The sequence below is a fragment of the Theropithecus gelada genome, chromosome 13 (genome assembly GCF_003255815.1).
Source record: "Theropithecus gelada isolate Dixy chromosome 13, Tgel_1.0, whole genome shotgun sequence".
Classification (NCBI taxonomy): Eukaryota; Metazoa; Chordata; class Mammalia; order Primates; family Cercopithecidae; genus Theropithecus; species Theropithecus gelada.
Window position 1 is genome coordinate 74,222,136 of NC_037681.1, and position 26,500 is coordinate 74,248,635.

Sequence of the window (26,500 nt, forward strand, 5' to 3'; positions counted from 1 at the left end):
GTGCCACACACCTTTAAACAACAAGATACCACAAGAACTCACTCACTATCGAGAGGACAGCACCAAGGCATGACGGATCCACCCCCAATACCCAAGCACTTCCCAACAGGTCCCACCTCCAACATTGGGGATTACATATCAACACGAGATTTGAGGGTACAAATATTTAAGCCACGTCAACCATTGAACTGGAATCTATTCTAAAAAGCATCCATAATTTATAAACCTTCCACAAAGAAAAAGCCCAGAGACCTTCGCTAGTGAATTCTTCCAAATAATTAAGGAAGAAATAATGCCAATATCACACAGGCTTTTCTAGAGAATATAAAAAGAGAGAATACTTCCCAATTCCTTTGACAAGACTAGCACAACACTGACAGCAAAACTTGACAAGGATATTAAGAGAAAAAAGACAAGCCAATCTCTTTTATGAATATAGATGCAAATATTCTAAATAAATGGAATTTAGCAACATATGAAAAAGGTAGTTCATCACAATCAGAGTTCATTGTAGGAATTTAAGGTTGGTCTAACATTTGAAAATTAATCAATGTAACTTACCACATTCACAGAATAAAGAAAAAAACTCATATTTTCATCCCAATAGATGCAGAAAAATATCTGATAAGATTCAACATCCATTTGTGATTTTTTTAGATGTCAGCAAAATTAGAAAGAAACTTCCTTAATTTAATGAAGTGTATATTTTTTAAAACCTACGACAAACACTATATTTAACAATAAAATATTAAAAGCTTTACCCCTGAGATCTGGAATATAACAAGAATGCCAGCCATCACCACTTTAATTCAACCTTGAGCTAACCAATGGAACAAAACAAGAAAAAGAAATAAATGGTATAAGAAACGGAAAGGAAAAAATAAAATTGTCAGTATTCACAGAGGACATGTAGAAATCCAGAAGAATACATATATTACTTATTAGAATTAATCAGTGAATTTAGCAAAGTTGCTGATACAAAGTATAAAAAAAAAAGTATTTTTATGTACAGTCTTCCCCCCCGCCCGCCTTCCTGCTTTATCCATAGAGAATACATTCCAAGCCCCACAGTAGATGCCTGAAACATGGATAGTATTGAACCCTATATGTGGCATGTTTTCTCCTATACCTACATACCTATGATAAACTTATCCTTTTCACTTAAAGGAGGTACTTTATGGCTTCTCTTTGGCATATCTGAATTACCAGCATTACTACTCTTGCACTTTGGGACCATTATTAAATAAAATAAGGGTTACTTGAACATATCAACTGTTGTGATACTGCAACAGTCAATCTGATAAGCAAGAGAGCCACTAAGTGATTAAACGGTCAAGTAGCATAGACAGTGTAGACATGCTGGACAAGGGGATGAGTCACATCCCAGGGCGGACACAGTAGGTTGGCACAAGAATTCATCACTCGGAATGACACAGTTTAAAAGTTATAAATTATTTCTGGAATTTTCCATTTAATATTTTTGGACCAGAGTTGACTATGGGTAACTGAAACCCCAGAAATCAAAAACATGGGTAAGAAAAGATTACTGTACCTACCAGCCAAAAGGAATTTGAAAATAAAACTTTTTAATATGATATAATTTTTAAATAATATTTTTATTTTAAAAAGTAATACCATGAAATTAGTCTAACAAAAGATGTGCAAAACTCAATACAGAAAGCAAGAAGACATTACTGGGAGAAAATAAAAACTTACATGGGAAAGGAAATTTTATAATTAAGTAATGGAAGACTCAACATTGCAAAGGTATCGTTTTTCCTTTATATTGATCTATAGATTCCATACAATCACAATCAAAAATCTTTGCTGAAATTTTTCAATGAAAAATGACAAGATAATTCAAAAATTAGTAGGAAAATTCAAAAGGCCTACAATAGCCACTGCAATCTGGAAGGAGAACACTGGCAGTGTGCTGAGGAAAAGATGAGCTTTACATTAAATGGTTTCTGAATAAATGAGATATATATATATATATAGAGAGAGAGAGAGAGAGAGACAGGGTCTCACTCTGTGGCCCAGGCTGAAGTGCAGTGGCACAATCTTGGCTCACTGTACCCTCGACATCCTGGGCTCAAGCGACCCTCCCACCTCAGCCTCCAAAGTAGTTGGGACTACAGGCACATGTCACCACTCCTGGCTAAGTTTTGTATTTTTAGTGGAGACAGGGTTTCGCCATGTTGCCCAGGCTGGTCTCGAACTCCTGGGCTCAAGTGATCTGCCCACATTGGCATCCCAAGTGCTGGGATTACAGGCGTGAGCCACCGTGCCTGGCCGATATCCCTATTTTAAAAAATGAATCTTAATCCCCCACCACATGTCATGCACACACACATCACTTCCACATAGACTGGATTCAAATGTGGAAGATAAAACAGCAAAGCTCCTAGACGATAACATAAGAACATACCTTTACAACCTTTCTTACACAGAACATTAAAAAAAATTAAACACAAAGGAAAAGATCATAAATTGGAATATATTATTCTCTTTATCAGAAGACAGTCTTTGTTCATCAAAAGACAATTTTAAGAGAGTGAAAAATAGAAGACATGTGCAACACAGATCTTCAACAAAGGACTTATATTCTGATTATATGAAAAAATACTGAAAATCAACTTAAAAACCCAGCAACCAATCTTAATTAATGAGTAAGATACTTATAAAAGAGGATATCCAAATAACTAATGAACATACAAAATTGTATATAATATTACTAGTAATTACAAAAATCTACTTTAAAACCACAATGCGATGTCATTATACATCACCAAATTGGCTATTTTTTGTTTCAAAATAGACTATAACAAATGTGGGTGAGGATGTAGAATAATGGAAATTGTCCATTGCTGCTGGTATGGATGCAAATGGATGAAACCACTTTAGAAAACATTTTATCATTATCTACTAAATCTGAAAATACACATACCCTTTGACCTGGCACTCCCACTTCAAGTTACACAGCTAACAGAAATACATGTGTACGAGCACCAAAGACACGTGCAAGAATATAGTACATAATTTGAAATAACCAGAAACTGAAAACAGCACAAATGTTCATTATCAACAAACAAGATACATAACTTGGGCATATTTAGAATGAATTTTTTCTTGATCTTGTTGTACTTGTGAACAACAGTTATTCCCACAAGTATCTAACATAATGTTGAGAGAAAGAATCCAGACACAATATGGCACTGGCTGGATGATTCCATTGCTACAAATCTTATATAAAGATAGAATAGGTTACCTTTTGGGAAGAGGTCCTCACCAGAAGACAGCAAGAGGAAAGCCTGTGGGGTGGGGGTAATGTATTTTTCACCTAAGTGATGGTTACATGGGTGTGTTTATTTAGTAAAAATTCAAAAGAGTTACATAAATATAATATACACAGTTGGCCCTCTGTATCCATAGGTTCTGCATCTGTGGATTCAACCAACTGCAGAATTAGCCATTGTCTTTCCAGTGTTAGAGATGGATTCATAATGATTCATCCCTGTCTACTCATCTTCCATCCCTACCCCCGCCCACCAATAATCATGGCCATTTATTTTACTATGATCAGGCAAAGATGGGCTGCAGTCTTTGTCTCTGAAAAGGACAAAGGTGACTGGTTCCTGTGGTGCTTTTGGACCAGCTTTCCTGACTCCCAGTCTTACTCTACTTTGGGAAGGCAGTCTGGACAGGAGACACAGCCATGGAAGTCACCAGCACATGGATGGTAGTGAACACCTGGTTCTAGAAGAGCTCACGCCGAGCATGAAAGTGTCGGGGGAGGAGATGACTGAGGCTAGAACACTGGACAGAAAATGCCAGCATTTAAAGAGTAAACAACTAGAGATGCCAGAAGACAGAAATTAGGAGATGGCCATTCTAATGAGTCTGCTCCAGAAAAAGTCGGACTCTATGACTATGAGCCCAAGGAGCACAAAGGAATGGCAGAAGCAGGTACAGGTCTGAATCTCAGTCATCTAGCAACAGGTGCTGAGAGAAGGAGAAGCAAGTACAATGTCTTTGTTCCTGGGACCAGTTCCAAAAACAAAATGACATTGTCCTCTCCCTCTTCTGCAGCACAAAAGCAAACTGTCACCGAGCAGATGCTTCGCTTCCCAAGGGTCTCCCTTCAGTGGCCCTGGGGCAGAGAATGGCTCCACCCAAATAGGGGCAGCTCTCAGTGCAATCCTAGGATGGCGCAATAGTTCCAACTCTAATGGGCTAGTGGCTCATTAGGATTAAATTAGTCCACAGCTACAAATATTCATTTCTCATGAACAGTAGATGCAAGATTGGATACGCTCACGGGGCACACAGACCCAGTAAGATCTTCCCAGAGGGAGGTGGGGAGGTGAGAAGGTGGCTCTGCTCTGCCTTGCCATTCAGGCGCCTCTATTTCTACTTTGGGCCTTTTTCTTCACCCTGGTTTAACCTCAGAAAATTCATAACCATGTGAAAAAGAGTAAATATATTTTTTTAAAGTAATGAATGACAACTTTATTTTTCTTACACTTTTAAGGCTGATGAAAAACCTTCATTTCAATTGAAAAGTATGGTAACTGTATTTACTCATTAAATATTATTAAAGTTTTCTAAAGCACAACTTGAAAACATCCAGCATGCACGTTTAATATCAGTACAATGAATTCAAGACCAAGTATACATGTTACATGCAGCAAGGCTAGATTACAAATTATCATAGTCATCATCATCATCATCGTCATCATCATCATCATCGTCATCATCATCATCATCTTCACATTTTCTTTTCAATGCATTTGATGATTCATTGGCAGTATTTTGTGATGACACCATATTAGTGGTAATAAGAATGTTTTTGGACCCAATTAATGATGGATTAATCAGAACATTCTGAACTGCTGAGGTTGCAGGAAAAGTCTGCAGCTTTTACAGCTGGAGACTGTGAAGTAGGCATCTGTACTGTAAACCTTTGACCTGTGAGGGACATGGGAGTCCCTGCTTTAGCTGAAACAGACATGGTCTGTGGGGTTGGTGTGCCTAGTGTGGGAGTACTTGGTCTGCTAGTAACTGAACCAACACTTAACCGCGGGACTGTTATTCTTCCCGCAGAAGTTGATGCCTTTTTCTGTAAAGATTTCAGCCTATAGTTTGGAGCTGTTAAGCAATATCTATCAGGTGGCAACCTAGGCCCTGAATATGGCTTGATCAGTGGCAAAGGGGTTTGATTTCTTTGCCTTGCGATATCTAATAAAAAATCTCTTGAGGGAGGGGAGGTAAAAGACTGGTCAGCGCGGCACTGGATTGCCAATCGCACATCATCTGCATCAACAGTAGCTTTCTTAGCATGGCTTGAATAAATTTTTGCATCATATAGAATTGTGGTCACATATCGGAAGGCAAACTCCAACATCTGATTTATAACTCTTGGCTCATATTCTGTAATCCCCATATCCTTCAGGATTTGTGCCATCATCTGTGCATCGTTCGGCATGCTCTTGGGAGAAGCCATCTTGCCAGACTCCATGATATCCGATGATCAGACTTCTCGAGCTAAATCACCAACATTAATGTATTTCAATCCCAATTTTGATGCAAGTTCTTTGCCTAGTGTGGTTTTTCCAACCCCTGGTGTACCTGGCCTCTGCCCTTAAAGTTCTTGACGAGGGTGAGCAGGATGTTTGGAAGCAACACCGAAAAAGAGTAAATAAAATAAAATGAAGACAGTCCCTATATTTTATTTATTTATTTATTTATTTATTTATTTATTTATTTATTTTTGAGACAGACTCTCGCTCTGTCGCCCTGACTGGAGTGCAGCTGCATACTCTTGGCTCACTGCAAGCTCCACCTCTGGGGTTCACGCCATTCTCCTGCCTCAGCCTCCCGAGTAGCTGGGACTATAGGTGCCTGCCACCATGCCCAGCTAATTTTTTTGTATTTTTAGTAGACAGGGTTACACTGTGTCAGCCAGGATGGTCTCGATCTCCTGACCTTATGATCTGCCCGCCTCAGCCTCCCAAAGTGTTGGGATTACAGGCGTGAGACACCGTGCCCGGCCTTCTAACCTCAATTTTTATTCTCAGGTTTCTAAATTTACTCTACGAACGTCTCTTGGAACAAATGACTTGCCCTCCAAAACTACACCACCGGACACTCCTACTGGAATCATCTCCCTTGAACACCCCTTTTATCCTGATGTTGGCTCCTTATTCTCTCCAATGTTAATTGTGAACTCTCTATTCCCTCCAACATCTAGCCTCTCCTTATCTGCTCACCTGTTCTCACTGCTCCCAAGCAGAGACGTCTCCTTAGAGGTGACCTCTCTCTCTATGCCTGTGTCCCCCACCCTCACCCACCATTGCCTCATCTTCAACTCGAGCCTCATCCCTTCCCTTTCCATTCAAATGCCTCCATATAATTGAAGCTGTCACTAACCCACCTGACACACCGTGCCTTCTGAGATCTTGTAGTATCACACCTGCACGACAAAATTTGCACTTCATTATATTTGACGGAACACGTGGGGAATCTTTTAAAATATGGCCAATTGTGGGCCCAGAGTATCTCCAGGGAAATCAGCAGGCCATCTCCTAAAACACCTTAGAGGGTGACATTCATTAGCTTAAAAAATATTTCCTGGTTCAGAATTTCTCTCCTGGACTTGCAGGCTCAGACACCAAATGGGCCATCATACCATGAGTAGACTATTTCTTAGGAAAGACTTACCTTACCCAGGCCCATAAGATCCTCTGGTCATTTGTCATAAACAGTAAATGTAAGAGGCGACACACCCACTGAATACACAGACTCAGTGAGATCTTCCCAGAGGGAGGTGGGAAAGTGACTCTTTCCTGTCTTGGCCTTCAGGCACCTCTATTTCCATGCCGGGCCTTTCTCTTCACCCTGATTTAACCTCAGAAAATTCATAACCATGTGAAAAGGAGAAAATAAAATAAAATAAAGATAGTGCCAGTACAGAAGAGTGGTTATGAGTTTAGACGCCAACACTAGACCGCCTGGATTCAGACTGACTTTACTACTGGCTGGCTCTGCAAACTTGGGCCAAGTACAGAGCCTTTCTGGGCTATATTTCCTTGTTTGTTAAACAGAGTTATTAATAGATAGTAACATCCTCAAAGACTGTGGTGATGATTAAATGAGTGATAACTGTTGTGAGGATTAAATGTGTAAAGTGCTTGGAACCAAGCCTTGCACCTAGTAAGCACTCAGTAGAGGTTAGTTATTATTTTTAATTAAATCAGAGGAGTAGTTTATTGATTTATGATTTCAAATATAAGTGTTACAAAGAAGTGATAAACTCTAGCCAGCCTAGCCTCTGCTTAGTAAACATGGACCAAGACCAGGAACTTTTTTATGGGATTCAAATAACGAGAAGCAATAGAGCATGATGCTTTTAATCCTGGCTTCAGTACTTAACTGTGTAAACTTGGATGGCCTATTTAATTTCTCCAAGCCTCAGTTTCTTCAACTGTAAAACAGAGATGGTGATAGGATCTTCATCGCAGGGTTACTATTAAGATTCATGGAGAAAGTCAACATAGGGCTTCACACTGTGCCCAGCACATAGAAACCATTCAATATATAATAGCTTCTGTTGTTAATATTTAGCCCCAGACCAGTGTTTATTTCACTATACTCAGTTGCCTCTTGAAACAATCAGCCCCTCCTTCTCTCTTTTCCATCTTTTATTTTCCTCAACACCCAGATCTCATCTTTTGACACTTTTATCTGTATGCACATTCATAAAGAACTTTCAAAGAGCCTAGATTACCACAAAGAAGACCTGCTCATCTGTAGTATAAAGACAGGTGCCCAGTGGGAAGACCCACACTTTAGTGGATCCTGACATATGATTTGTGTTACATTGGGCTGGATATTTAACATTAGTCTCATTTTTCCTCATCTTGAGAGATCAACAGTCAATCAATATGAAAGTGATTTTTAAAGTTTAAGGTACTATACAATGTCTAACTATTTTATACCACTACTTGAAAAAGAACACACAGTGACAGGAAACAAACTGGACCCCAAAATAAAAGAACTTGGATTTCACATCTGCAAACTAGAGATATTAATAACGTTTTTATGGCACTACCCGAGTTGAAATAAGGGACTGAAAACTCAGAGAAAAGACAGATTCTGTAGAAATGGCAAACAGAATATAATCCTGGTGTGGGAGGGATATTGAGGCACTTCACTTCTGGTGACCCAGAATTTAGGTGAGCAATGAAGCACAAAATGAACACAGAATTTGCTCCTCAGATACTTCCTTGTCTTCTCCCCCATCTATTAAAACGGCCAGCTCCCCAACTAAGAACCGAGGACTGAAACCCAAGTTTGTCAGCAATCCAATTCTTATTTCTCATTTATCTGTACTGAGGTTCATTAGAGACTCAGGACTGGGTTTTCTTCCATGCCTGGAAAATATTACATCCACCAGTCATCTGCAAGTACGAACAGTGAACTTCAAAGCAAATGACTGAGTCTGAAAATAGATTCTTTCTCCAAATGGCACTAATAGAATATTTGCCCCAAAGTTTTGAAATCCAGAATGCCTGGAACATTCTTGTGAAGTCGTAACTAAGCAGGCATACTACAAAAGGCCTCACAACTCCAACATCTATGCATATTATGGGATAGAGCTCCCATTGACCTAAGAATAGTCATGTTGGCTGACAACCAGTATCCTCCCACTTGTCTTCTGGGTATGATCAATGTTAAAATGCAAAATGCTCCAAAATAACTATATGTCAAAGTTCTCAGTCATTTGCAGCTTAATGTTAATAAGCATCAGATCTTTTTGTGAGGAAGTCTTACCTTTTCAAGGGAGAAAACGCTACACTGAATCAAAAAGCAGTGGACGCTAGCCACTTTACAATTTTCCTTTGGTCAGGCCTCAAGTTGCTGCTACTGATTCAATTAATTCCAAAGGACCACTTCATATTATGGGACCTCTTCACTTAAGAGAGAGCCTTCCCTTTTTATCTTTAAGAGAAGTAACACTACAGTTTTGAATTTGACCATCTGAACGGGAGGAAATGTAATGCGTCAGTTTATTTGAAAATTACACTTGGTCAGAAAAATATCTTAAGAAAAATTTTAATGTTTCATCACAGTAAAAGACAAATTGTAATCCCACAGAATACTGAGTAGATAAAAGAAAATTAGAAGAACCTAGAAATGTCCATTTATTTCCTTACTTGAATTGAGACAGATGAATTATTTTCTACAACCAAAATGGTACAGTTCCACAAAGAGGTTCTTGCCGGGCGCGATGGCTCACGCCGGTAATCCCAGCACTTTGGCAGGCTGAGGCGGGTGGATTGCTAAAGCACAGGAGTTCAAGAGCAGCTTGGGCAACATGGGGAAACCCCATCTCTTTTTTTTTTTTTTTTTTTTTTGAGACAGAGTCTCGCTCTGTCGCCCAGGCTGGAGTGCAGGGGCATGATCTCGGCTCACTGCAAGCTCCGCCTCCCGGGTTCACGCCATTCTCCTGCCTCAGCCTCCCGAGTAACTGGGTCTACAGGCTCCCGCCACCACACCCGGCTAATTTTTTTTGTATTTTTAGTAGAGACAGGGGCGAAACCCCATCTTTACTAAAAATACAAAAAATAAGCTGAGCGTGGTGGCGGGCGCCTGTAGACCCAGATACTGGGACACTAACACATGAGAATCGCTTGAATCTGGGAAGCAGAGGTTGCAGTGAGCCAAGATTGCGCCACTGCCCTTCAGCTGGGCGACAGAGGGAGACTCTGTATTCAGGTCCACAGAGAAGTTCTCCGAGTAGGGACAAAAAAAAAAAAAAAAAAAAGCAGCCCTTTAAAGAGCTGGATTTTATCAAAAGTGAGGGAAACTAGAAAGTATCTGTGTCCAGATATCACATTCAAAACTGCAGTGTCATTCCTCATAGAGAGAAAACGGAAGGTTGTCTCCTAAGTGAAATGGTTCCTCAGCTTGATTTTGGAATGAGGCTTGATTTGGGAGTAGCAGCGACCTTCATTGAGCATAGCTAGCCCAGGCCTGGCCATAGCATTGGAAAATGCCCTGGAAGGGCCCCAGAGATGAGGGCTGTAGTTTTGCCTGCATAACAGGGGAAACGAGGGCCTTGAGAACTCGTATCTTGGGAGGCCACTTCTTGAGAAAACACATATGACAAAAGGCTGTTAGCAGCTTTAAGAGGTACAAAGAGTTCTCAAGTCTAGCGAGCTCAGTAAGGGGCCTCAGCAGCTGTTTGCCAAAAATCAGAAGAGTCATCTGAAATTATGCATGGGAAAGAGGACAATCGAGATGTTTTGACTGGGCACTCCCTTTCCCAGCGGGAAGTACAGCAAATCTTCCTTCCTCATTGTGGCAGACTGAAGCTTCAGAATGTGTATTAGCGCTCTGCAATACAGGGAAGAGGGCAAGTTGAGCGCCACTGCAGGAAAACTGGCCAAACAGCTATCCATTGGTGGTCATTAAAATAAAATAAAGCTTCTCAGTTTGCGGAATCACATTTTATGCGGATTTTTCATTTTCAAGTTTGTAATTTGGTTCCCTGAATGGTATTCTATGTTTGGCACCTGGTATCTTGGGTGGAAGTTCCCAAGTCTAACCAGAATCACAAAGGAAGGGAATGTGAGGTTGTGGAGCATGGGGGAAAAGGCGCAAGAACCAAGTCCCCACAGGGTGGGACTTGGAAAGGAGCACGTATGTCCCCAAAAGATTTATACCACTGTGTTATATAGATCCATTCCTCACAGCCCCGAACTGAAAACAAATCAGCTTTTCAAACAACAGGAGAATTGGGAATTTAATAAAATAATTCACAACAATAAAATGAACAAATCACTGAGACTTGCAAAAATATGGATGAATTCTGAAAGCATCATATGGAACATAAGTACAAACTGAATGACACCATTCTTACGAAGTTCCAGTAAAGGCAAAATTAATCTATGATGATAGAAATCAAAGAGAGGTAACTTTTGAATACAAAGGGGTTTTGACTACAAAGGGACATGAGAGAGCTTTCTGGAGTGATAATTATATAAATATTTATGTATGCAAAAATTCATCAAACTATATTTCAGGTTAGAGAATTTTCCTGTGTATAAACACCTTGTTTTAAATTTACTTTTCAAAAGAAATATTATTTAACAAGAAAGAACAATCTGTACTTTAAAGGTTTGGTAACTCCTTTCCACTACACTAAATATTTTGCCTTAAAAAAAAGTTTGACAACCCACACACATGCACACTCATTCTCCACCCTCCTACGTGACATAATGTTGAATACTGAATTAGTCTTGAATAACTTACGCTTTCATAAGAGAAGCTCTTCATTCTGAAATCTATGCAATTCACTAAATTGTACTGTTCACACTGCTTTCATCATGTTAAAATTCTCAACAGGTATTTCATTATTTCTTACCAGGTCTTCTAATAAAAACAAGTGTCAGTATGCAACCAAATGTAAACCAGCTCCACCCAGGAAAATCATAACCTTGCTTTTAACTCTATTGTAAATTATTATATAGATGTCATGTTTTCAATTACTTTTAAGTTTTAAGAGTTACTTACACAAATGTTTTCATCTATGGCTTTTCTCACTGTAATTCGTTAAGTCCCCTTGAATTACTGCTCAAGTGTTTTTAGCTTTTATTGTTTAAAAAAATTGAATAACCTCAAATTGCAAGTTGGTTGTGCAACCAATCACCACAATGGTTTCATTTTACATACAGTATGACACTGCTGGTGTTTCTGGGGCTTCATGGCCTCTGCCCATCCCATTGACTACTGCTCTGTGTTCCAGTTAGCCTCACCTCCTGTGTTTTCGCTTCTCCCCTCCCACCCTAGCCATCAACCACAACAAGGAAAGTTCATCTGACCTCCCCAGAGCTTTCACGTGTTTCTCAAGGAGCTGTGTTGTGGATCAAATCTTTACATTCCCCTCCTCTTTCTCTGCTATTCTCTCCCACCAATGCTGTTTGATTACAATTTTGCAACTTTAAAAAGAATAAGGTGGCAATTACATCATTTCCAATAAATATTTTTCTCCCACATCTTGTTACCTGAGGAGCAGGTCAGCTGAAAACATGCATTTTCCATTTGTAAGGGGTCAGTTCTGCATATGCTGTAATTTAGTTTATGTCTGGTTTGCAACACACACCTGCGGTTCCAAATGAAACCCCCAAACAGACTGACAAGTGCTTTAATGAAATAAACAGGAAAGAATATAACCTAGCAAACCTTCCAGAGCCCAATCGTCTCCAAATATATGACTTTATTTCAGTGACAAATGTAGCCAAATATTAAATAAGGAATTGAAACATTTTTAAGTGTTAAAGAGAAAGCACCCTTATTTATTATAGCTCATCTCCACAGATCAGAATTCATATGTATCTTCAGGTCTTCTTTTAGGATTCTGAGACTCCCAGACTCACAAACCTATAACTTAAACACAGCTGGAGCTTGCTCGCTGTTCTGGTTTTATCTTCATAGATCTCCTTAATTCTCATGACTCTAAGAGGATCACTTACTCACCACATCTGTTCAAGGAGAAACCAAATGTCTTGTGCCTTTCCTACCAGCCAAAGCACCTACAGTAGAGTTTTCAGACATGGCTTTCAGAAGCAAAACGCATAGTGTACTGGAGACACATCTAATGCTTCCATAATTTTAGATATAGAAGTAGTGTTGATGAAGAGTGAAGAAAAAAAATGTTTGTGAAATTGCCAGCCTATCAACTCTCAACAAATTAGAAGATGCCACTCACCCAAACCCTACTTTGGTCTAATGGCCAGCTACTTGAACTGATGGCTCCTTTACTTATCAAAATAGCATCTGTCAATCCTGGCAAAGTAAGGAATTGTAGCTGTGTGTCCTCTTCCAATGCTACAACTAATTTATTAGGGTCTTAAATTCTTTTTGATGGATTAAGAGTCCTGGTGAGCACAAACAAGCCATTAGATTGACAGCAAAATTTTTCCACACTATAGTGACTCACTAATGTGTTGACTGTTCCACACATTAATCAATTAGGGAAGGAACTTAAAGAATAGAAAATCTGAACTGTTTTTAATTTGGTTTTTCCTCTTTTCACATTGATATCACTTACATACAATAAAATGCATAGGCTTTGAGTGATGAATTTTGGCAAATGTGTATATCCACGTAACCATAATGCTGGTCAAGATAGAAAGCATTTCCATCAGCATTAAACGTTCCCGTGTGTCCCAGTCAACTCACCACCACCACCCAGAGGCAAGCACTGTTGTAATTCCTAGTACCGTAGAGTAGGTTTGCCTGTTCTAAAGCTTCATGGAAATGGAATCAGACAACTTGCACTCTTTTGTATCTGACTTCTTTCGCTTGACATAATGTTTTCAAGATTCATCCATGCTGTGTTTATCCATATTTTATTTGTTTATTATATGGATAGACCACAATTTGTGTTTTCTTTTTTTATTTAAAAAATTAAAAGAATGCTTTACGAGTTTGCCTGTCATACTTGCACAGCGGCCGTGCTAATCATCTCTGTATCATTCCGATGCTAGCATCTGTGCTGCTGCAGCCAGCACTACCACAGCTTGTTTTGCACCCTCCGGGAATGGACTTTGGGTTTTTCCAGTTTGAGGCTATGATAACTACAAGTCTTCAGGTGAACATACGCTTCATTTCTCATAGGTAAATACCTAGGATTGGACTTGCTGAGTCATAAGGTAATCCTAAGGCTTAACTTTATAAGAAATTGCCTGGCCAGGCATAGTGGCTTACGTTTGTAATCCCAGCACTTTGGAAGCCTGAGGTGGGCAGATCATTTGAGCTCAGGAGTTTGAGACCAGCCTAGCAAACATGGGAAAACCCTGTCTCTACAAAAAAATACAAAAATTATCCGGGTATGGTGTCACAGGCCTGTAGTCCCAGCTACTCAGGAGGCTGAGGCGGGAGGATCATTTGAGCCCAGGAGGCAGGGGTTGCAGTGAGCCGAGATTGTACCACTAAACTCCAGTGTGGGTGACAGACCTAGACCTTGTCTTAAAAAAAAGAAAAAACGGCCGGGTGCGGTGGCTCCCGCCTGTAATCCCAGCACTTTTGGAGGCCGAGGTGGGCAGATCACAAGGTCAGGAGATTGAGACCATCCTGGCTAACACGGTGAAACCCTGTCTCTACTAAATATACAAAAAATTAGCCAGGCATGGTGGCAGGTGCCTGTAGTCCCAGCTACTCGGGAAGCTGAGGCAGGAGACTGGTTGTGAACCCAGGAGGTGGAGCTTGCACTGAGCGGAGATTGCACCACCACACTCCAGCCTGGGTGACAGAGCGAGACTCCACCTCAAAAAAAAAACAATTTTTTTTTTTTACATGAATATTTCCACCTCCACTGATGCCCACATGCCAGCCTCAGCCACAGGCCCACTCTTTTTTTTTATTTTATTTTATTTTTTTGAGACAGAGTCTCACTCTGTTGCCCAGGCTGGAGTCTAGTGGCACGATCTCAGCTCACTGCAACCTCTGCCTCCCAGGTTCAAGCGATTCTCCTGCCTCAGCCTCTTGAGTAGCTGGGATTACAGGCAAGTGCAACCACACCCGGCTAATGTTTGTATTTTTAGTAGAGTGGGGGTTTCACCATGCTGGCCAGGCTGGTCTCGATTGCCTGACTTTGTGATCCATTTGCCTCAGCCTCCCAAAGTGCTGGGATTACAGGCTTGAGCCACCATGCCTGGCTGCCACAGGCCCACTCTTAAAAAGATAATGCATAATGTAAGATTTTGGTATTTTTTTTCTTTTGTTTCTTTCTGCTCTGACAGGTAACTTTGATTGTCATTGACAGTTTTAAGAATTCAATACCAATCACTGAAGGGGTATGAATATCCTTGTTTAAAGAAAGTTAAAAAGGCCAGGTGTGGTTGGCTCACACCTGTAATCTCGGTACTTTGGGAAGTACTGAGCAGGTGGATCGCCTGAGGTCAGGAGTTTGAGACCAGCCAGGCCAACATGATGAAACCCCACCTCTACAAAAAATTAGCTGGGTGTGGTGGTGGGTGCCTGTAATTCCAGCTACTTGGGAGGCTGAGGCAGGCGAATCACTTGACCTCGGGAGGCAGAGGTTACAGTGAGCTGAGACCATGCCACTGTACTCCAGCCTGGGCAACAAGAGCAAAACTCCATTTGAAAAAAAAAAGTAAAAAAAAAAAAAAGTGCTCCAAAGAAGGCTTAACTCCCCAGATCACGCCTTCAGAGGCTCTGCCAAAAAAGAGATGCTATGTTCATTGTTGCAAACGCATCCATTCCTGGGTTACCCTCTGAACTTAGACAGCGGGAAACTTTTTTTAAAATAATACCACTTGGTTTTAGCAGTGAAATCACTGCTAAAAGGGAGAGTATTGTGCAAATTCAAGTTATAATTAAATGCTTGGTAGTAAAGTAATCTTGGGCAAGTCTTTCCCTTTGTTTCTGCTTTGGAGACTTGGGGTTCCCCAAATCCTCTTGGATGGCACTCAACGGCCAGCCCTGGCATTAGAGGGAGGACAGTTGTTCATGTTAAGACAGCTCTAGTTTTGCATGATCAGCAGCCATGCTCTACACAGGATTAAGATTTATCCCTCTGATAATATGAAAAACAAGTAAACAAAAGGCACTGCTTGAAAATAATGATTTACCACAGAACACATTTTGCTTTAGTCAAACCTTTTTTTTTTCCTAAGGAAAACGTGTGTGGGCTTATCTCTTGAAAATGCAAGCATGGCTGTGAACACTGGGGAAATTAAAAGACTGAATAGAATAGATTTCTTATGCATGCCTATGCAGGGAGTTGCATGGCTTATTTATTAAGTTGTGTGCTAGGGGAGGATTATCTGCTTCGGACTTATCTATTACTTTGTGACAGTGATTTTTAAATATGGGGTAGTTTTGCACTGTACAAAGCCAAGTTCAAATGGAATTTTAAACTTAGTAACTTTGGGAGCTTTGGCTATGACTTAGAATTTGGACAATCAGAGACATAAACATTGCCTTCACCATGAGCTTTTGCCCAGAAAAGGAAAGAATTTGATGATATTCTATAGCCTTTTGACATCGCATCAATTATTCTTTCATAAAAATAGAGGTCAGTAGAACATTAGCACAGGTATCTAGAGCAATGAATGCCGCCTAACAAGGCTGATGGTCAGTACATCCCCATTTACTGCAATAGCAAAAAAAGAACTAAGACAGAGATGTCTCTGTCATGTGAGAAAGAGATGCATACTCTAGAGTCACATATTACAACAGGGAAACAATGGACACAAGTGTGAATATCAGTGCAGCTTTCAGCTCAGTTCAAAGGCAAGAGTGGTCTCATTTATTAAATGGGATAGTTATGACCTGGTGCCTTGAAGTTATATGTCACCAGTTAATATTCTGCACTAAAGATGCTTCTTATTTTTAACGTGAAAAGTATGCAATAGCTATTAGTCAGTCTTCAGAATATTGCTCAGAATCTAAGTTAATGCTATTACTCTTATTGTATTTGAGGAGAATAAAGAGAATACATATACAGAGAATAAAGATATATATTGACCTTTAAGAATGCTTGCCCCTAGTCCTGATCAAACTTACACTTTTGACAAAAAATATGAATCTCTATAAAGAGTTTGTGAAATACTCTGTGATACCTCTTTAAAATGACATTATCAAAATATCAGTTCATTTTGGACCAAAGCATAGAATGTGCAACATTAAAAATAGGATGGATTTTGTCCTATCCTGATACCCACAGTTATGCCTGCAGCTCCTGCACAGGTAACCCTGTTATTGCCTCTTGACAATAACCCAGTTGGACAAGATATTTTATTAGAAAATTCTTTTGGAATGCATGGGCCTCTTGCTATTAGAAAATACTTTCTAATTAAAGAAAAATGTATTGTTTCCATTGAAGGGAATGAGTGGCCTATTATTTCAAAGCAGATCCTTTCTTCCACAGATAAGTCCGTCAATATTTGTTTCCATTCAAGAATCAGAGTTCCACGCTAGCATAGTTCTTACAAGTACTGTCATGGTTGATAGGCACTAGGAAACACAAGTGTAACGAAACTGATCCCCGGCTCAGCCCTGGGCAAACTGGTATGGTTAGTCACACTATTTTAATAGCCAGCAAGGAACCAACAGTCCAAAATCCCTTTCTAACATCTCTTTAAGAATCTAAAAGTATCTTATTAAAATGAATCTCCTTTTAGTTCCTGAGTTCATATCATACTTCTAAATGATGCAGAGTAGCAGGTATATTTACTTCTAGGGATGCCATAACCAGATGACTTAAAACAACAGAAATGTATTCATTCACGATTCTGAAGGCTAGAAGTTCAAAATCGAGGTGTTTGCTGGATCATCGACCCTCCAAAGGCTCTGGAGAATAATCCTTCCTAGCCTCTCATATCTTCTGGTGGTTGCTGGCAATCCTTGGCATTCCTTGGTTTGTGGCAGCATCACTCCAATCTCTCCTTTTGTCTTTACATGGCCTTCTTCCCTGCATGTCTGCTTCTCTCTGTGTCTCTCTTCTTACAAGCATACGAGTTATAATGGATTTAGTGTTCACCCTGATTCAATAGGACCTCATTTTAACTTAACTTATTACATCTACAAAGATCCTATATGGTAACATTCACAGTGCAATGGACTGAATGCATCCCCCACCAAATTCATATGTTAACCCCAAGGTGATGATATTAGGAGGTGGAGTCTTCAGGAAGAAATTAGATCATGAGGCTGGAGCCCTTATAAATGGGATTAGTGCCCTTATTAAAGAGTTCTCTTGTCCTCTCAGTGCCATGTGAGGATTCAAAGGGAAGTTGCAGTCTACAACCCAGAAGAGGGTTCTCACCAGCACCTGATCATGCCGGCACCCTGACCTCAGATTTCCAGTCTACAAAACTGTGAGAAATGAATTTATGCTGTTTATAAGCCACTCAGTCTATGGCACTTTGTTATAGCAGCCCCAACAGATTAAGACACACAGGTACCTGCAATTAGGACTTCAATATATTTTCTACAATGGTTGAACTAGTTTACAGTCCCACCAACAGTGTAAAAGTGTTCCTATTTCTCCACATCCTCTCCACCACCTGTTGTTTCCTGACTTTTTAATGATCGCCATTCTAACTGGTGTGAGATGGTATCTCATTGTGGTTTTGATTTGCATTTCTCTGATGGCGAGTGATGATGAGCATTTTTTCCTGTGTCTGTTGGCTGCATAAATGTCTTCTTTTGAGAAGTGTCTGTTCATATCCATTGCCCACTTTTTGATGGGGTTGTTTGTTTTTTTCTTGTAAATTTGTTTGAGTTCTTTGTAGGTTCTGGAGACCTCAATATAGCTTTCGAGGGACACAATTCAACCTATAAGAGTAAATCACCCCCATCTTCATGATTCCAGTGGTTCTTGCCTCTGAACACACATTAGCATTACTTGAGGTAGTATTAAAAACAAACAACAATGCCCCCTCCATTCTCCCCACTGCCATAAATTAAATTTTAATATCTAGAGCAGAGATGTCGAATCTTTTGGCTTTCTTGGGCCACACTGGAAGAATTGTCTTGGGCCATACATAAAATACACTAACACTAACGATAGCTGATGAGCAAAAACAAAAAAAAAATTGCAAAAAACTCTCATAATGTTTTAAGAAAGTTTATGAATTTGTGTTGGGCTGTATTCAAAGCCATCCCTGGGTTGCATGCAGCCTGTGGGCTGCGAGTTGGACAGGTTGGACAGGCTTGATCTAGAGGAAGCCTGGATGCCATGATACTTTAAAGCTCCTCAGGTAATCCTCAAACACAGCCAGTGTCAATAACCCCTCACAACCTTGAGGAATGATATCTGTAGCTAAACACAAGAAGGACTACTAAAAACGGCTTTTACTATGACTTCCTTTGTCCAAAAATGTCCCCTCCGAGCCAGCCTGGTTTTAAGATGTAACTCAAACTCTTCCAACTTTTTCAGCAAATTTTGAACTGACAGTAAAAATGTGTATTTTAACACTGAGAAAGCCCCAACAATCTAATTCACCCAAAAGAAAAAGTATATGGTGATTTAATCTCAAAAGTCAATTTTTTTTTAATGTAAAGTTAATCTAAATACCTATTTAACTGTTTCGACTGATCTGAAACTTGTCTTAGAGCAAGACAAGTTTCTTGAACATGAATGTTCTATGTTGTTCATTCCTGGGATACTAATAAATATTTTCATCTAGAAGAAATTGTGACCTTTCTAACATGAATGTCAACAAAGAATGCAAACTTATTTACAATAAATGATTTAGGGGAAAGAATTCCCAGTTTCAGATAAGTGAGGTTTTTCTCCTAGACTTTCTCATTGCTTAGTGTTTTTCTCTCCGCTTAAGCTGGAGCTAGGAAGGTACTTTTTGCTATTTGTTTCCTCACTCTCATTACCAGTTCTTTGTTTTGTTTTTTTTAATTAACATTTCCAAGAAGTCACATTTTCTGAAGAATACTCATGCTGAGATGACCGGCAGCAAGCCACTGAGATCCTATTATATGCTGGATTGGCCAGGAGGACCAAGTAAAAATGAAACCGGATGTTCATCTAAGCAAATCAAATATACTCCTTCATGCACCCATCCTATTTCTTTTCTCTGGGCTCTGAACATCCACACGACCACAGTGCTTTCATCGAGGTACTTTTCTTTCCTGCCAGATCTGGAAGGGGAAAGATTCACTTCTCTTTCCCAAAGTGTCAACTTTTGTTGTTATTGATGCCGCCAAGCCTGCAATTACTTGATGAAGCTAATGGGCAAAAGCACTTAAAGGGCCACGCTTTGTGGTTCCATTGTCATAATCCATGTAAAATGAACCAGAGCCAACACAGCCTGACAAGCTTTCAGCCTATTATTATTGGCGGCTTATTTAAATTACAGGTTTGATTAAATTTATAATTTGGCCATTCTACTTAGCACACTTGCCTTTTCTTTTAAAACTAGCCTCAAGAGAGACATTTACAAAATTCCTTTCTCCTGCTGTCAGATGTGAAAAATGTCAGTGGCGTGGGTGGTCAGAGGGAGGGGTTGAAGTGTACTTAGAACAGTAAACTTAAATACAAATGGAATTTCACAGCTAACTATTCTTTACTGCTATGTCAATGGATATAGCATATGTATTTATCCTTGTTTTGATTCCCCTATTAATCCTGCCATAGCACTGGGAAAAGAGTGCTGTGAAAACAAGTTCCCATATAATCCTCTTCTCTCTTATCCTGATTAGATAAGCCCTTAACAAAGCATAAAGTATTTAAAGCTACTGCATTCAACACTAATATTTTAGCTGAGGAGTAAGAATATCACTTCAGATGTCCTTCTCTGGAAAAGAGCAGTATTTCCCTGAGAAGTCAGCAACATACAAATATGTTGAAGACTGGGCAGTTAGGTTTTAGGCCATTCAAAATCTGCACTATCAAAAGTGATAACTAATGACACCCTTACATAAATATTTTATTGCAGCAAATGTGAAGGTATCTTGCAACAAAATTAAATCTAATATGTATGATACATAGCAAATTTCATTGTTCATTTATTCAAACAATAATTACTAGGCATGGACGCAGGGCCAAACACCATGCTAAGTGCTGGGAAAACTTAGACACAGCCTCAGTGATGAACTGGGAAGATGGGCATGGAATGGATAATTATAAGAGACTCTGATTAAGTTCTGTAAGAAGACTGTGTGCCTTGCTGAAAATGACCAGAGAAATGGAACTCTATGTCTCTACCTGATTGTGGGGGTGGCAGGCAGGTTGTGAAAGGCTTGAAACAAGAGATGACTTGGGCATAGATCTTTAAGAATAAATTATTTACAAAATTAATCAGCCAGGGAAGGGCACTGCAAGGAACAGCAGATACAAAAAGTATGGGGTCACGAAATGGGGAGGTAGATCCAGGCGAAAGTTTGAGGTTTAGCCTGAGTAGCTGTAGAGCGTCAGAAGTAGGAGATGCAGAAGGCAGTACAGACAGAATCATGAAGATGTTTATGTGTCAAGCTAAGTAGTTTGAGCTTATCTTCTGAGCCAAAGGTTGTGTAATCAGGTGGCTCTTCAACATAGTTAATGGCTCCACATTGTGTTGTGCGTTGTTTCCGTTTGTTTTAAAATATTGAGCTAATATTTAAAACTCAGGAGTTTCCCGCAAAATAATCTGACATCTGGCTTTTTTATTTTTAACACAGAACTTCTGCCAACACTAGGCCTATGTTTCCACATGGATTTATTTATTTATTTATTTATTTATTTATTTATTTTTAGGTTTTTTTTTTTTTGAGATGGAGTCTCGCTCTATCGCCCAGGCTGGAGTGCAATGGCACGATCTCAGCTCACTGCAAGCTCCACCTCCTGGGTTCACACCATTCTCCTGCCTCAGCCTCCCAAGTAGGTGGGACTACAGGCGCCCACCACCATGCCCGGCTAATTTTTTGTATTTTTAGTAGAGACGGGGTTTCACCGTGTTAATCACCTGTATCTCAGTAGCGGCTGGCTTCCCCACACAGGACACACAGTTGGCCACAGTTCCTACCATTCCCTATAATATTTCCAGTATGAACAATGAGTGTTAGCTGCCATTTATCATTGAACATAGCCTTGTTTTCCTTGTAGTAGAGAGAAATGTTTCTCTGTACCCATTTCTGTACCACAGAAGGGGAAATAAGAGATGGTGAGGGGACACATGATTACTCACAGCCCAGTCATTTATGTTACCTGCCTGGCTTGTAAAGTTTACAACCCTAGGTTTGTAATCCCTGCTCTAGACAGAATGAAGGTAATGACAAGATGAAATACCTTTTTCTAGTAAGTTTTAGGGCTTTGACTGGAGCATTATTAAGTACTATCTGACCACAGAACTCAAAATATTTGAGTCCTGTCTTAGATTTTCTTCCCAGTGATCATCTTGAGGGAGATAAACTCCCATGTGACAAAAGAAAATGGAAAGCATGACTCATTTCATCATTATAGACCGAGCTTGTGCCCACCATCCCATGGCAGAGCTTGTTTATTAAACTGGACTAAAGCACGTGGTTTAGGCTTAACACAGACAGGGCATCTCTAGGCCTCTTCCAGCTGGGCAGCGCTCAAGTGATAGTACCAGTCCACAGAGTGCTTCAGAGGAAGAGAAAGAGTACGGTGGCCACACCTGGATTGCGAAGGTAGGTTCTGACTCAGCTTACCCCCTGGGACAGGACAGGACAGAGGAGTCATATTCATGGACATGGTCCTGCATATTTATAAGGTGAGTCCAACCATGTCTGGGAATTTGACTGCCCCTCTGCCTGAGACCTTCAAAAAGGAAGCTCTGGCTATAGTGTGAAAAAGGTGGCTTGGGAACGGGGAGATTGGTCACAGGAATATCACTGAGTAGGCAAATTTAGTTGTCTATGCAATAAACGGCACCTCATAACATCAAGGTTGGGTGGAAACAATTTGTGTTTAACAAATGGTACAAACAGAACAGCAGGGTAGTGAAACCTGGTACCACCTTCCCAGTACACCTCCTATGCACTGCACAGGTTACCTCAGCTCCATATATATACCACTACATTCTAAACCAGGAAAATTAAGTGGACAAGACAAAAATGGGTCCCTGCAGAGTATCACTTTATACTGAAACTAGACTTGGCAGAGGTCTCAGGGAAGCCCATTAGGAGATGAGATGCCCAACGAGGGCACAGTTTAAGGGCAAGGGGAACATTTTGTTGACAAAAGGTCTCTCCTGCCTCTGTCATGACTGGGAAGGGAGGCAGATCCGCCTCTGGGAAACAGACTGCTCGTCCCACATAAAGACACAAGTAGCAAAGGCGAGACTGCATGTGTCTCCCTAAGAGAGGGAGGCTTGGGTCAAACACAACAAGCAGATCAAGTCAGAATCTGGCACAGTCTTCCCAAAGCATGTGGTCAGAGGGGCAAGTGCAACTGTCCCCAGGGCCACATAGGACTGATTGCTACTTGGCTCTAACTCCCCAGACTCCCATTTGAGTAAGGAGAGTGCTCGGCTGCAGTAGCAGAAACACAGACTTTTGGGTGGCTTAAGCAGAGAAGGGTTTATTCACCTCACGCTACAGAAAGTCCAGCATGAGCAGCCCAGAGCTGATACAGTGGCTCAGCCATGTGGCCAGGGATGCTACATCCCTCCTCCATCCTTAGCTTCTTGGCTTGTCACTTTATGATTGTCAGCAAGAGGTTGCAGGCTCCCTACCCCATCCACAGCTTCAGGTTCACATTCAAGGCAGGATGCTATTTACAGACAGGAAAGATATAAAGCAACTTCTCAAAGACAAGCAGAGATGAAAGGAGGAGCCCATGGCATAACCTGTCAGCTTCCTAGATCTCCCAAATATGCAGTTCAATTCCTACCCATGCATTTCTGACAACACCTAGTATCCATACAATAAATATTTCATTTTATTTTGTCTTGTTTACACTAGCTCAATTTGTTTTTGTTGTTGTTTTGTTTTGTTTTTGTTTTCATTTTCGTTTTGAGACAGGTGTTATGCCCAGACCGTTTATTCCCCGAAGAAGACCACCAGAGTCCAGAGTCAAAGCTAAGCAGCAAGGATCTTTATTACAGGTTCGAACCTGGAACTCTCACTCGCTCGTGAAACGAGACGGGCAGGAGAGCTCCCCCACTGAGCTCCGAACAGTGTTATATAGTCTAAGAAAAGTGGGCATAGAATTATTATACAAATCAGATGTATGATTGGCTAGTGTTTGAACAAGGCGATTTGGCTAACTATGATTGGTTCCCGCCATTTCTGATATTTCGGTTCAACCCTTGAGGCGGGAGAGCAGTTTTACACAAAGGCAGTTAATTATATTGCGTCAGGTTGCACAACCAGTTTATGGCAGCATGAGTGTATCTTACTTAAACACGTCTTGTGACCCGGCCTCAGGAAGAAAAACAGGTACTTACAGAACTTATGAAATCTCTGGTACGTGCAGAGATTAGAGAGCAGAACAAAGGGTTTAGCAATAGGGTGTAGCGGGGGAGCGGGTACGCATTTTTGTGTCTTTGTGTCCTTTCACAGGGTCTGGCTCTATTGCCCAGGCTGGAGTGCAGTGACACCATCTTGACTCCCTGCAACCTCTGCCTCCTGGGTTCAAACGATTCTCCTGCCTCAGCCTCCCAAGTAGCTGGGACTACAGGTGTGCACCACCACACCTGGCTAATTTTTGTATTTTTAGTAGAGACAGGGTTTCACCATGTTGACCAGGCTGGTCTCGAACTCCTGGCCTCAAGTGACCCATCTGCCTAGGCCTCCGTAAGTGCAGCAAGCCACCACGCCTGACCTACACTAGCTCAATTTTATTTCTGTTATCTGCAATTTTTAAAAAGTGATATCTAATGCATCCACGAGGTCAGATACACCTGTGATACCCTGAGATACCTCAGGGTTTTGTGGCCTTTCAACTCTATGCTGAAGGTCCATTTTTTTTTTTTTTTTTTTTTTTTTTGAGATGGAGACTCGCTGTATTGCTCAGGCTGGAGTGCAGTGGTGCGATCTCGGCTCACTGCAACCTCCGCCTTCCTGGCTCAACCAATTCTCCTGCCTCAGTCTTCCGAGTAGCTGGGATTACAGGTGCCCGCCACTACGCCCAGCTATTTTTTGTTTTCTGAGTAGAGATGGGGTCTCACCATGTTTACCAGGCTGGTCCTGAACTCCTGACCTCAAGTGATCTGCCCGCCTCAGCCTCCCAAAGTGCTGGAATTGCAGGTGTGAGCCACTGCACCTGGCTGAAGGTCCATTTCTTAGCATTTCTGTAATTACAGCTAATGGCTTATACCATAACAATAGAAATGGGAGCTACTATTTACTGAATACATGCTACATGCTATGTGTACTGCTCAGGACATTTTACATTCATACTTTTCATGCTAACCTAACCCTGACAAGTAAATGGTCTTATACATAAGGACCTTGATGCAGAGAGAAGGTACTTTGCTGAAATGGAGCAGCTCTGAATGATAAAAAGCTAATTGGCCTGACACCAAAGCTCATTCTCCTCTGCTAGGGTTTTTCAAAGTGTGATCTGAACCATCTGTATGTATTAAATTCACATTGAGTATTGTTAAACATTGAGATTCTTCAGTCATTTTGTTTTGTTTTGTTTTTTGTTTGTTTGTTTTGAGACAGAGTCTTGGTCTGTCACCCAGGCTGGAGCGCAGTGACGCGATCTCGGCTCACTGCAAGCTCCACCTCCAGGGCTCAGGCCATTCTCCTGCCTCAGCCTCCTGAGTAGCTGGGACTACAGGCACCCGCCACCACACCTGGCTAATTTTTTTGTATTTTTAGTAGAGACAGAGTTTCACCACGTTAGCCAGGATGGTCTCGATCTCCTGACCTCGTGATCCGCCCACCTCGACCTCCCAAAGTGCTGGGATTACAGGCGTGAGCCACCACACCTAGCCCTGAGTCGTTTTGTTTTTTTTTTTTTTTTTTTTTAGACAGACTGAATTAGAATCTCTGGGGTTGAGACTGGAGGACAGAATTGGGAATCTGCAGTTTAAATAAGCTTCCCAGATAATTCTTCTACATGTTAAAGTTTAGAAAACATAGCCTCTCTCCTCTTAGAGGCTCTCCTATGGTTAGTTCCTGCTAGGATGTTTTGTGGAGTCAACAGTAGTATAAAGAAAAATAAAAATTAAAAATAAGAGGCTTAATTGTCGCTGTTGAAAAGAAGCAAAGAAACTTTTTCTTTTGCTTACAGGATTTACTTTAGAAAACCTATAATTATAAGTACTTTCTCCTCTCTTTGAAATGCACATAAATCCTTTTGAAAACAAGATAGGTCTTTTACATGCTTAATGGCCCAGGAATGTCTTTCCCAAGGACCTGAGAGCCATCTTCGTGAAAAGCAATCGCCAGGGAAGATAGTCCCCCATCTCCCAGTTTCTGTGGGAAGGTAGGAGCCTAACTTCCATGGCTGCCTTGTTCCAATTTGCAAAACTCTCTCCTGTCATAAAGATAGGGGTTTTGTTTTTCTTCTAGATAAAGCAAAAAAGCTAACACAGGCGATCACCCCAGTTACCAGGAAAAGTTAAAATGAACTACATATGACAAATGGTGCCGTCAAGCCTCTTGCTTGAGGACTAGTTATTGTATCTTTTGAGAACATTTGCAATGGGTAGTAACTGCTTGGCTATAGAAGGGGATGAGATTGCTTTCTGTCTCTGAGATCTCTTAGTGGATTGCCTGTGATGTGTATCACACTCTGGTTTAATGCTTATTCAATAATACAACTGTTTTTTCTCTTCTACCTTTGTGGACAGGAATCCTGGGTTAAGATAAGATTTTGTTTTTAATTCCATTTCCCCAACAGTAGCAATGTTCCTACAAAGTAGGATGACAAAAAAAAATTTTGAATGCCTCCTAAATCAGCTTGGTAGAAAAGATCCCTGGAAAAATGATATGTTTCATGGCCATATCAGGGCAAAGATATAATGCACAAGAGACATGGGCCACAGCCTCATCT

At 40.7% G+C, this 26,500-nt stretch overlaps 1 protein-coding gene and 1 non-coding gene across 2 annotated transcripts; both read right to left on the minus strand.

Annotated features, from left to right (window-relative positions):
- Positions 1-4,495: 4,495 nt before the first annotated feature.
- On the minus strand, positions 4,496-5,622 carry LOC112605037 (transcription initiation factor TFIID subunit 9-like). Its single transcript, XM_025354611.1, is given in 2 exon segments — positions 4,496-4,911; positions 4,913-5,622. Coding segments are annotated over 2 exon segments (819 nt in total). The 5' UTR covers positions 5,519-5,622; the 3' UTR covers positions 4,496-4,698.
- A 7,848-nt stretch (positions 5,623-13,470) lies between these two features.
- Positions 13,471-13,577, minus strand: LOC112605436. Its single transcript, XR_003115427.1, has one exon. It is a non-coding gene; the product is annotated as a U6 spliceosomal RNA (small nuclear RNA).
- Positions 13,578-26,500: the final 12,923 nt, after the last annotated feature.